Source organism: Plecotus auritus, assembly GCF_963455305.1.
Source record: "Plecotus auritus genome assembly, chromosome: 2".
NCBI classification, from domain to species: Eukaryota; Metazoa; Chordata; class Mammalia; order Chiroptera; family Vespertilionidae; genus Plecotus; species Plecotus auritus.
In genome coordinates, this window is record NC_137771.1 from 172,309,000 (window position 1) to 172,322,471 (window position 13,472).

Below are 13,472 nucleotides of genomic sequence, written 5' to 3' on the forward strand. Positions count from 1 at the left end.
ATCAGGACATTCTAAAAAAGTGGTATTCAAAATATAATCCACAGACCATTTACTACCCATCAGTGACAAAGGTAAGTACAGAAAGTGAGAATAAGCATTTAGAAACATTTATAGCAATTTCTAATTACCATGACAATGTTATTGCATTTTACTATAATGTTTCAATCAGCTTGGAAATAAAAAATAAAACCAAAAAATGGCCCTTCTTACAGGTAGCTTAAGGAACACTGTAAAACTAGAATATACTTTGTTCAAAAATAATATAAAAGAGCTATAAAACCTGTAGAAAGAATAATAGTATAATTGATGCGCAAGTGTCCTTGGTAGCAACTACATACAGTAATGCCAAAAACTATCAAAGGAAAAGTTAAGCAAATAAAGATTACAGAAAACTTTAGAAGCCTTATTTTATTAGAATTCTCAATAAATCTCTGTTTTGATTTGAACAAGCCCATCATTGTTAGGCCATTCTTGGTCCTGGACCTGAGTCTTTCCTATACAGAAATGTGATGGCTCTCCACAGTGCTTCTCCAAATCCTACAAGCACATATCAGAACACCTCTAGGAAATCTTCCCAGACTACTTCAGTCCTTATTCATCACTCAACTTCGGATCTTTATCAACAATTTAGGATGTAGGTTGTATCAAAGTAGACTCGAGTATTGGTTTTTTTCTCTGATCACATTATAAATTTTGTAAAAACATAGGCCATGTCATTTACTTTAGTATAGTATAACAGTCATGCTTTTTTCAAATTAATTCCAATTCCCAAGCATCAGAATAAAAGAAAAATAGACTTTATGTTTCCAAGACTGCTTCATATAGGCAAGTAAACACAGTTCACTGTAAACCTAAGGTTCACTGAAAAGTGATGTGCTTATAGGATTTATAAAAGTAGGCATATTACAACTTCTATAATTACAAATTTACATCTGTAGTGTGTGGAACATATTCTAAGAATCATTGCTTTGAGTAAGAAAAAATACATTTAGGCCCTAACTGGTTTGGCTCAGTGGCTAGAGCGTCGGCCTGGGGACTGAGGGGTCCTGGGTTCGATTCCGGTCAAGGGCATGTACCTTGGTTGTGGGCACATCCCCAGTGGGGGGTGTGCAGGAGGCAGCTGATCGATGTCTCTCTCTCATCGATGTTTCTGGCTCTCTGTCCCTCTCCCTTCCTCTCTGTGAAAAATCAATAAAATATATTTAAAAAATATATACATTTAGTTCATAAACCTATGATTCTGGAAAGTTAATATTAAAGAAACAAAAAAGAACTGCAGGCCTAGGGGCTTGAAAATAGGAAACAGTGTAGGGATAAACACATGTTCTTGGGTAGAAAAGTATAGTGGTAAAGGATTTTAGCTATCAGTACTAACATTAGTTTTATTTAATACTTTACAATCAATTGAAGAAATACTAAATTCCTGCAAACACTGAAAACGTTAAGTCAAAAAAATGCAGGAAGACTTCTTAATAACCTGGTTGAAAAGTAGCCAGTTAGCTTAAATACAGCCCAAAGAAAAAGAATACTTAGATAAAATTAATGTTTTAATTTTTATTACTGAGTTGTAACTTATATATTATAGTTAGAAATGTTTACTCCAAGTCTATGACTTGCCTCTTCATTATCTTAATGGTGTCTTTTCTGTTTGTATATGTGGTAAAATATATGTAACATAAAATTTACCTTTTTAATAATTTCAAGTGTACAATATAATGGCACTAAGTACATCCACATTGTTGCAACCATCACCACCATCCGTCTTCCCCAACTAAAACGGTACCCACTGAACAGTAACTCCTACATTCCTCTCCTGCATAGGAACTTTTGATAGGCAAAATTTTTAATTTTGATGAAAAACAATTTACCATTAAAATATTTTTCTTTTCATGTCCTCTTTAAGAAATCTTTGCTTACTCAAAGGTTACAATAATATTTTCCTGTTCTCTACTAAAATATGTAATTTTATCTTTTACACTTATGTATATAACCCAAATTGAATTAGTTTTTATATAAGGTATGAGATATGCCTCAAGGTTCTTTTTTTCCCCTCATGTAGATATCCAATAAATTTCCAGAATCATTTCTTGAAAAGGACTATATAACTGTAGGTCTACTAGTATTTCTGAACTCTATTCTGTTCCATTGATCTGTTTATCTCAATACCTCACTATCTTTAAATAGTTAAGTCTTGAAATCAGGTAATATATTCCAGGTTTTGTGGGGTTTTTTCAAGATTATTCTGGCTATTCTAGATCCTCTGAATTTCCATATACATCTTAGAATCAGCTTACCAATTTCTATTAAAAAGTCACTGGAATTTTGATTATGGCTACAATCTAGAAAGAATGGTCACATTAATACTACTGAGTTCTCCAATCCATAAACATGAGTTATCTATTAATTTAGGTCGTCTTCAATTTCTCTCAGCAATGTTTATATATAAAGTCTTCAGTGCAGAGGTCTTTCATATCTTTCATTAAATTAATCTCTAAGTATTCTGGTTTGCAATAAATGCATAAATAGGTGGAACTACAAATCAATGTCTTTCTCTAAAAAGCAATAAATTTTTTTAAAGTATTCTGGTTTGATGCTATTATAAATAGCACTGATTTAAGATTTTTGTTTTCTAATTGTTGCTAGTATATCAATACAATACTTTTTAATATATTGATCATATATCCTGCATTCTTGTTTTTGTTTTTGTTTTGTTTTGTCTTTTGTTAATCCTCACCCGCAGATATTTTTCCATTGATTTTTAGGAAGAGTATAAGAGAAAGGGAAAGACAGAGAAAAACACATCAATTAGTTGCTTCCTGCACAAGCCCCTGACCAGGGCCCAGGCCAGGGAGGAGCCTGCAACCAAGATACATGTACATGCCCTTGACCAGAATCGAACCTGGGACCCTTTGGTCCGCAGGCTGACACTCTATCCACTGAGCCAAACTGGCTAGGGCTCCTGCAATTCTTGTTAAATTCAGTTGTTAGTTCTATAACGTTTTTGGTTGATTCTTTATAATTTTTTTTTTAATGTAAAAGACCCAAGATCCTATGAACTGCAAATAAAAATGGTTTTACTTCTTCCTTTCTAATACTTATTATAAGGTTGATTTTCTTGCCTCATGGCACCACTAAGACCGCTCATACAACAGCAAACAACCTTGCCTTGTTTCTCTTTTAGGAGAAAGTGTTAATATTTCACTATTAAGTACAGTGTTAACTACTGGTTTTAGACTTGAGTTAGTACCTTTTATTCCTAGCTTGAGGATAATTTTTACTGTGAATGAATGCTGAAATGTTTTTCCGACATGTATGGAAATGAACATACAGACTTTCTTTTCTTTCTGCTAATATATGAATAAGACTGATTGGTTTTTCAATGTTAAGTTAAACTTGCACTCCTGAGGTAAACTTCTTTTAAGACAGATCTGTATACACAAAACATAATGTAAATGCCAGCAAAATTGATAAAAAAGAAGAATCACTAACACTTCATCCTAGGTTTTACCTCATATTCTCCAGGTACTTACACATCCATATGATGACCAGCACTCTGCAGTCCATCACCCATTTCTTTTTCTATGGCACTCCACTCACTGGGAAGAAAAAGATAAAACCAACACAATTGTGTATTAGATATGGAATACTATTAAATGGAATTTTTTACAAGGTTTTTTTCTAATAGCTTTTAAAAATATATCTGTATTTGGATTTATTTTCTGTGACTCAAATATGCTGCTTTCACCTTAAGTTTAAAACTAAATGCAAGTGAAGGTTTTTGTTTAACAACAGATATTTAAACTCAAGCTGTTTGTAAACCTAGTTTACTGAAAGTCAGGCAGCTGATCAGAGACAAAGGTGAGATTAGAATCAACTGCCAATAGTGTTCTATCTGTTAATCCCAGCAACTTCTGTTTTTTTGGTTTTCTTATTCAAAAGAGCTCTTTACCTCCACTCACCATGCATATGACTAAAAAATAAAGCATTAGAATCATTAAACAAAATACATCTGGTGTTTTTAAGCTCTGGGACACATGAGTTTTGTGTATACCTAAAAATGTGCACAGGACTTTCTGAAAGAAATTTGCTTGTATATTTTCCTGGAATCCCTTGAAAGGAATTATACCAATTAAATTACTACTATCCACCCCTTTAAATCTCCGAGACCCCTATCCCATTCCTTAGCTCAAGATGGCATATAAGCCTCAAATGCCCAACTTGCCTTGAGTCTCATATCTTTGGGGCTTCCATTAAACACGAAATTAAATTTGTTTGTTTCTCCTGTTAACCTGTCTTTTGCCAATGTAATTTAGACCAAATAACCAAAATATGCAAGTAAATATTTTAAAAAGCTATCTTGCAAAAGTCTTTAAAATTATAAAGTGAGACGAAAGAGAAAATCACTAAATCTATAAAACAGTGATTTCCAATAAAATCTTCTTGGGCCTTCTGCTGAGAAAGTAAAAGGTAACACTCACTGCTTCAGAGTAATTTCACTACTCTGCTCAATATATGGGACTTCCTCACTATTTTCTATTTAAAACAGGACATCATTTTAAAAAAATAATCTTCTACTTTCCAGACTCATCAGTTTTCAAAAATTAGCCCTAGCCGATTTGGCTCAGTGGATAGAGCGTAGGCCTGCGGACTGAAGGGTCCCAGGTTCGATTCCAGTCAAGGGCACATGCCCAGGTTTTTGGCTCGATCCCCAGTGAGGGGGAATGAAGGAGGCAGCCAATCGATGGTTCCCTCTCATCATTGATGTTTTTTATCTCTCTACCTTCCTCTCTGAAATCAATGGAGATACATTAAAAAAATTTTTTTCCCAAAATTATAGTTTTCAGGCAAAAACCTAATTAGAGCTAATTGTTATTTATTTTAAGAGTTTATGTAATGCTTACCTGAAAACTCGCCCGTAATTCCCATGTACTTTATATACACCATAGAGTCGATCTGCTACTCTCTGGAATAAATATTTAAAAGAAACTACTATTATATGATCAAAGATATATATAATAATAAACCATGCTTAGTATAATAAACTTGGAAAATATGGAAAACTTAAACCTCCCAAAGTCTTATCACTCTTGATATAAGAAACGTATAGACAACAATTAAAACATATACAGAAAGAATTATGAAAGTGATTACATAAATATAATGACCATACTATTTTTCCCCATGATATTTTTATCCAGCAGGTTAACAGATACCAATTTAAATTATTGCATAAAATTCCATCTAGTGTACAGACTGTATAAGCATTCCTTGTTGGATATTTAGTTATCCCTAATTTTTTCAATATTATAAATAATCTTGTAATAAGCATCTGAGAGTAAGGCTTTTTCTAAATTTCAGATTGTTTCTTTATGATAAAGTCCCCCAAGTAGTATATAGGGGAAAGAACATAGACATTTTCAATTCTATTGATAGTTTTACACATAAATGCTCAACGCATACAACACGCTTCTATGCTACTCTGTCAAGATAACTCCTTCTAACCAACAAAAACATTAGATTTTTAATAACATAATTATAATTAACATCAGAGGGTTGAAATATGTACTACCTAGCCATTCACACATGTTTTACAAAAGACAAAACATCATGTTTGGTAATTTGCTTTACTTTTCCCCAATGTTATGGATAAGAACTGGAAGACCAAAGGTTAATCCCACATAAAACCCTAAAAAATTCCTAATATGCAGTTTCTAAATATAAACCCTAAGGATAAATTACTTCCCCAATTCCTTACTCAAACAGGAGTAATTTGAGAAATTAGGCATTAACCATATAACAAATCTTAACCTTTTCAATACTTTAGTTTAAAATGAACAAACCACCATGGTAAACACTTGGAGCAGGCCTAAGAGGATCATAAAATGTTTTTCATCTTGCCTTGGCCTGCTCTTGGCCCACTAGACTAGACGAATTAAATAGAGAAACTTGTCTGCAGTCTTAATCTAAAGACAACACTACGACCCCAGGAGGCACAGAAGCCCCGCTTGGAACGCCCTGGAGAGCAGCATCAAGAACACAGTAAAAAAAAGTCCAGCCCATAGCATACCCCACAGAACCCCAATTATCGCTCCAAATACAAAAGCCATCCAGGAAATATTAAAGCAAAACACATCTTCATCTACTACCCATGAAGCACAACGGCTCAAGCAGGAATGTGAAAAAGAACTAGCATGGCTTTGTGGCCGATTTGACAAGGGCAATTTACGGATTGCAGAAAAAGGCAGAAACTCAAGAAACAAACAACTAGAAGCCAAACAGGAAATACACTATCAAAACACTCCCCTCAAAAAATATCAAATTGTTTCAAATACCCCATCACTTCCAGTAAAAGAAAAGGAAAAGGTCACAAAAAATCAGATACCAGCAAAACCTCCCAGTACAGAACCAGTGAATGTGAAATGATGACTCTAGCCCTTTGAAAATAACATTGTTTTCAGTAGAGGAAAAGTCCTTAAAAGTAACATCAGACCCAAAGGTTGAGCAGCAAACAGAAGTGGCAGATGAAATTGATATAAGCATGGATAATGATGATAATATCCATAGTTCAAAAGTAATTAATGATAGCCCAGCTACGGTGGTTGAACATCAACCTATGAACCAAGAGGTCACGGTTCAATTTCCGGTCAGAGCACATACCTGAGTTGCGAACTTGATCCCCAATAGGGGGCGTGCAGGAGGCAGCCAATCAATGATTCTCATCATTGATGTTTCCCTCTCTCTCCCTTTTCCTTCCTCTCTGAAATTAATTATATATATACTAATGGCCCGGTGCACGAAATTCATGAACATTAAAAGGGGATTAATTAGAGGAAATAATTTAATATTGCTATTTGCCCTTTCTCTATAATAGAAGTGTCAGAGATGAAAGAAAATTAGCAAAATGTATATGAAAACCTTCCTCCTGTCAGAGTCTGGGGCACACCATGGGACCCAGAGTTAAGTCCCTGCCCACCCACATGCGCCTCAACATTGCGTGAGACCCTGACCCAGCCGGCCCTCCCCCATTGGGATAGATCCAGACCTGGCTAGTCCCACCCTTGTCAAGCCCCGCCGAACAGGGAACATAGGCTCAGGTCCCCTGGCCCAGCGCCAGGACGGGGGGCGTGGCCTGAGGTCCCCCAGCCCAGACTGGGGTGGGGGGGGTGTGCCTTGAGGTCCCCCGTCAAGCCCCACCAGGTGTGGGACATGGCCTGAGATCCCCTGTCAAGCCCCGCTGGGTGGGGGGCATGGCCTGAGGTCCCCTGTTAAGCCCCACTAGGCGGGGTGGCACAGCCTCAGGTCCCCCGCCCGGCACCGGGAGGGGCGAACAGCCTCAGGTCCCGTCAAGCCCCGCCAGGCAGGGGGGCGCAGCCTCAGGTCCCCTGGCTCGGTGCTGGGGCGGGGTGGGGGGTGCAGCCTGAGGTCCCTTTGCCTGGTGCTGGGGTGGGGGGAGCAGCCTGAGGTCCCCTAGCCCAGCACCAGGATGGGAAGAGCACCTTGAGGACCCCTGTCAAGCCTCATAGGGGCAGGGGAGGGCGTAGCTTCAGGTCCCCTGGCCTGGCACTGGGGCAGGGAGTACGGCCTGAGGTCTCCCAGCCTGACGCCAGGGTGGGGGGCTGGGCCTGAGGTCCCCTGTCAAGCCCCACGGGGGTGGGGGGAGGTGGAGGAGGGCGTAGACTCAGGTCCCTGATGATTGCTCGTTAAGGCTCCTTAAGGGAACTTGGCCTCATCTGTGGGTGCAGCCATCTTTTGTGACAGAGTGATGATCAATTAGCATATTCCCTCTTTTATAGGATACTAGAGGCGCAGTGCACATTGAAAGGAAATTAATTAGAAGGTGGCCAGCGGGCCGGGACTGGGCGAGATGGGCCGGACACGCCCTGGAACCAACCTCCCACAGTCCCTCCCTGGCCACCCACACCTGGGGCTCAAAGGGCGTCTGCAGAGTGAGTGAGGTCCCTCCAGCAGGTGGGGTCCCTCAGCCCAGCCTGCAGGGATAGGGCTGAAACCGGCAGTCCAATATCCTCCGAAGGAGTCCCTGAGTGCAAGAGGGCACTCAGCAACGTTGCTGTTGCTTGGCAGCTCCTGTGTTGAGCATCTGCCCCCTCGTGGTCAGTGCGCATCATAGCTACTGGCTGGTCGGCTGGTCGCTTAGCCTTTTATAGCCTATATAATCCTATATAATGAAGAGGTAATATGCAAATTGACAATCACACCATCACAAGGTGGCGGCACCCATGGAGGGGAGCAGAGCTGGCTGCTCCACGCGCCTGCCACCAGAGTCCCCTCAGCCCCGACGGGGGCCTTGGGTCCTCCTGCACCCCCCACTGACTGAGGCTCAGGCAAGCAGGGCCAGCCGAGGCTTGCGCTGCCAGCAGTGGCAGCAGCAGAGGTGTGATGGGGGCATCGCCTTCCCCTGATTGCCGGGTCATCTCCCACCCCTGAGGGCTCCCGGACTGTGAGAGGGGGCAGGCCAGGGTGAGGGACCACCCCCTCCGGTGCATGAATTTTCATGCACTGGGCCTCTAGTATATAGATAAAAGCACAGGCAGGGGGGGAAAAAAGGAATTAATGACATTATCAGTGTCCTAGAGGTAGGTGAACTACATGTGGCAAAGAGCCAAGAGATGGATAAAGCAGAAGCAGAGAGCAATGAAAACTGGGAAGATGCACTAACTAGCTCCTCAAAGTCTTTGCTTGCTTTATTAGCACAGACAGTGTGGTAAATCCAGAGAGCTTAGTTTCCTCAACTAGACTGGAATTGAAAATAGTGCATATATAATAAAAGTCCAAAACCAGAAAAATTACAAAGAACCCGTGTCTCCCAGGCTTAGCCTTGGTGATAGCCTTGGTTCTAAAGATCATGATCTTCTTTATATTACAGCATTGATGCATATGGATCTCAAAGAATAAAAGAAACAGACTGGCATTCAATAGAGCAGGTTATTGTTTGGAAGGAAGACGATACTTCAAAATTGGAGGGGGAAAAGAATACTGAAGAAAAGAATGGCTTTCATTGTTAAGTTAATAACCAAGAAAAAAATGCAGGAACTCAACAATGAAATCAATCTGCAGCAGAGTGATCTATCAAGCCAGCCAGGCTCTGAACTGCTGTGTGGATGAGGAGCATGGAAAAGGGTCCCTAGAGGAAGCTGAAGCAGAAAGCCTTCTGATTGCAACTGAGAACACACACACATAAATATATATATTTTAATCCTCACCTGAGAGTATGTTTATTGATACCAGAAGGAGAGAAAGGGGGGAGCAGGGGGAGAGACATCTATGTGAGAGAGAAACATCTATCGGTTGTCTTGTACGTGCCCCAACCAGGAATCAAACCAAAAACCTTTTAGTGTACAGGACAGCACTCCAACCAACTGTGCCACCCAGCCAGGGAGAGAAGAGAACACTTTTTTTTTTTTAAATATATATATATCTTTTTTAAATATATTTTATTGATATTTCACAGAGAGGAAGGGAGAGGGATAGAGAGCTAGAAACATCGATGAGAGAGAAACATCGATCAGCTGCCTCCTGCACACCCCCTACTGGGGACGTGCCCGCAACCATGGCACATGCCCTTGACCGGAATCGAACCTGGGACCTTTCAGTCCGCAGGCTGACGCTCTATCCACTGAGCCAAACCGGTTTCGGCGAGAAGAGAACACTTTTGACTGATGAGCTGAATAAACTGAAGAATGAAAGGCCTGAGAGGAAGAATAAGGCTGGTCCCATATCCCAAATAAACAAGTCCCATCCAAAGGACCAGTCATTGTCAGAAATCCACTTGCCCCTGAAAGCAGATTTTGTTGCCTGGCCAGTGTTGTTCAGTGGTTGAGCATCGACCTAGGAACCAAGAGGTCCTGGTTTGATTCCCAGTCAAGGCACATGCCTGGGGGTGGAGCCTTGATCCCCAGTGTGGGGTTTGCAGGAGGCAGCCAATCGATGATTCTCTCATCATTGATGTTTCTATCTCTCTCTCTCCCTCTCCCTTCCACCCTAAAATCAATAAAAATATATATTTTTTAAAATAATAAATAAATAAATAAATAAATAAATAAAAGCATTTTGTCTGCAGCACAGTTCAGAAATCAGATATAGCAAATTACTATTTCCTACTTATACCGAAAGCAGGAACTGAAAATATGGTAGGCATACCATTAGCAAGTACTTCACATTCTCTTAATGGCAATCTCTAACATTCTCTGCTACATATAGTCTGGAAGATATGTCCAATGACTTTGAAATAAATATTGAAGTCCACAGCTTGGTGCCAAAGAAAGACCCTTCAATGCCTGATAAGGAGAAGGCTACAAATCCAAGGCTATTGCTCCAAAGAGACTTCTCACATTCATAACCACAAAAAGCACCCTTTATTCTTCAGTTATGGAGAGTCCAGGCGGTCTCAGTGCTGTGCATAACAGCAATTTTATCCTGTTGGATCTTACACGCTGTCATTATCTTCAGTAGGAAACACTAAACTTGCTCTGGACAGGTGCCCTTTTCATCTCCTTTGGAAGATCTTATTTAAAAATAAAATGTCAAGTGAATTTAAGTGTTGAAGAAAGAGGTTTTCTAACCATATTTGAAGATATTAATGGTTTTGGTGCCTGGCATTAAAGATGGTGTATTCTCACCGAAACCGGTTTGGCTCAGTGGATAGAGCGTCGGCCTGCGGACTGAAGGGTCCCGGGTTCGATTCCAGTCAAGGGCATGTACCTTGGTTGCAGGCACATCCCCAGTAGGGGGTGTGCAGTAGGCAGCTGATCGATGTTTCTCTCTCATCGATGTTTCTAATTCTCTATCCCTCTCCCTTCCTCTCTGTAAAAAATCAATAAAATACATTTAAAAAAAAAAAAAAAAGATGGTGTATTCTCTCTGGAAACTGTATCTCTGATTGAATTTATCCAGATGATGAGAAACAAAAGGATCCCATAGGAAGGATAAATCTGGCCAATTGTACAAGTTGTCAGAAATAGAACCAGCCAACAGAGAATTCTATGCAAGACCTAACACTTTTGAATTAATTACTGCCTGATCAAAAAGAGAAGATGACCGAGAGACTCTTGTCAACCAATGCACGGACATACTCTGTGTCACCTAGCACTGGCTGACTGCAGATACTAAGGAAGAGCAGAACTCCGGATGCAAAAACTCAAACAAGTTCTTTTTTATATTCTCCTCTGCAACCTGATGCTTGCTACAAACCTACTGGAAAGCCCTAAATTGGGGACAGTTTCCATGCCACGTAGAGGTGTCTTTGAGCTATGTCATAAATGTATCTTAAGAACATCAGACATGCTGATTACATTTTATGCTTTAAAAAAGAAAGGATATGTGCCAATATTTACTACATATTATTCAGTAATTATATCTTTTGTATGTGAAACTTCAATTGATTTCTGGCATTCGTAAATGATTGGGAAGAAAATTCATTATAGTTGACTTTGCTAAATCGTAATTTAAAAATCTCATTTTCTGCCCTGGCCAGTGTTGGAGCATTGTCCCATAGGTTTCGGGTTTGATCCCCAATTGGATGGAAGGCAGCCTATCGGTGGTTCTCTCACATCAATGTCTCTCACTCTCTCTGCTTCTCCCTTCCTCTGAGAATCAACAAAAACACATTTTTAAGTCTCATTTCCCTAGAAATCTAATTATTCAGTTATTCATGATAAAAATATGTTGTTTTTTAAGTAAGAAATTTTAAGTTGTCTTCTTGGAGCTGCAGGTCTAGAGTAGAGAGGTCTTCCAGAGGTTAGCCTCAGTACTTTTCTCTAGCCTCAGTACTTTTTTCCTTAGGTTGTGGTCTTTTATTGGATATATCTTGTTACTAAGGTACTGAAAACTTTTCTAAGGAACTTTCAGAAACATTTTTTAGTAATGGAGATAAGGACTTTTTCCAATAGCAAATGCACATTAGTTTAAAGCTTGAGGCTTTGAACAGGAGATGAGGACTTAGAAGATACTGTGTGATATTTGGGGTTTAAATGTTTTATTTAGAAGACTGAATAATCACATGGTTTACATTTGCTCAGTTACTACAGATGGTGTACATTTTCATAGAATATAGGCTTTTTTAAAAAATATATATTTTATTGATTTTTTACAGAGAGGAAGGAAGAGGGATAGAGAGTTAGAAACATCGATGAGAGAGAAACATCGATCAGCCTCCTCCTGCACACCTCCTACTGGGGATGTGCCCGCAACCAAGTTACGTGCCCTTGACCGGAATCGAACCCGGGACCCTTCAGTCCGCAGGCCGACGCTCTATCCACTGAGCCAAACTGGTTTTGGCAGAATATAGGCTTTTAAAAGTAATTATCTTTGCTGTATAGCTCACAGGCTTCTCAAATATATTTGGCATGTTAGTTTCTTTCTGATCTTCTAACAAGAACAAATGTAAATTGAAGAATCTATATATGTAAAAGCCTAAGCGACCAGCTGACTGGCCGGTAGCTGTGACACGCACTGACCACCAGAGGGCAGACGCTCAACGCAAGAGCGGAAACCACAGGCATGGAAACATGGAACAGACTAATGAATCTCAGAGGGAAGCGGCGAGGGGAAGTGCAGGTAGAGATTAACCAAATATCTTACATGCATACTAGAGCCTGGTGCATGCCTGGCCTATGCCTTCTCATAATCTGGGACCCCTCGGAGGATGTTGGAGCCAGGCCGAGGGACCCCACTGGTGCATGAATCCGTGCACCAGGCCTCTAGTCTTTATATTAAAAAGTAACTTTACAAGCTGCTGTGGACTAATACTTTGCTTGCCAAAGTTCTTGATTTTTTTAATTTTCATGTCCATCTATGACAGTGTCTAGAAATGTTATGAAATCATTTGAAAAACTATTAAGTAGTATATTTCTTTAAAAGCTTAATACTTTATTTTTGTTATAAAACATAAAACACCGTCTCAGGCTTTTTAAGTACAGTGTGAATTTCTTCTCCGAATTATTTTACTGATTATCTCATTTATAAATGCTAAATTCTCTCACTTCCTGTCATTTTATCTCTTATTCATTTAAGTGTTTTTTTCTTATGTGTATTATAAAAATGTATCTATGATCTCTTACCTAAATAAATACTTGATTTCATCCTCCAAAAAGGTGAGCAACCCCATGAGGAACTACTTCACTCATGAACTAGGCAACAAATCAACACTCAGCAGTTATTATTAGACCAACAATGTTTCTGATATGAACCATTCATGGAAACAAATTGTTCTAGCCAAAACATGGAGTGATTTGTATCTCAGATCATCACTGAGAAAGAAGATGAAGCAAAGAAAAACTATAAAGTGTAGACCAAAAATTGCCATTTCTAAAGAAAAGGAAAAACAAAAATGGGCAGAGAAATAAAACATAAATTATTAAAACCTAAAACTAGATTAATTCAATGGTTGGCAGTAATCAAGAATATTGGTGCCAGGTGGTGATGGAAAAAAATAAAATGAAGGGGAAAAAGGAATA

The 13,472-nt window shown here is 39.5% G+C and overlaps 1 protein-coding gene and 1 pseudogene across 3 annotated transcripts in view; one reads left to right on the forward strand and one right to left on the reverse strand.

Moving 5' to 3' along the window:
• The window catches only part of SNX4 (sorting nexin 4), a 74,908-nt gene that overhangs the window by 18,222 nt on the left and 43,214 nt on the right, over positions 1–13,472 (reverse strand). For both annotated transcript variants that reach the window (XM_080656562.1, XM_080656563.1), the window contains 2 exons: positions 4,902–4,963; positions 3,531–3,596 (listed from right to left, as the gene is read on the reverse strand). In XM_080656562.1, coding sequence (XP_080512688.1) covers positions 3,531–3,596; positions 4,902–4,963 — 128 coding nt within the window. The remainder of the gene's footprint in view (positions 1–3,530; positions 3,597–4,901; positions 4,964–13,472) is intronic.
• Positions 5,643–11,225, forward strand: LOC308242630 (anillin-like; annotated as a pseudogene). The gene is made up of 6 exons: positions 5,643–5,667; positions 5,970–6,571; positions 8,553–9,184; positions 9,659–9,774; positions 10,079–10,625; positions 10,865–11,225. The product of its transcript is annotated as an anillin-like (transcript).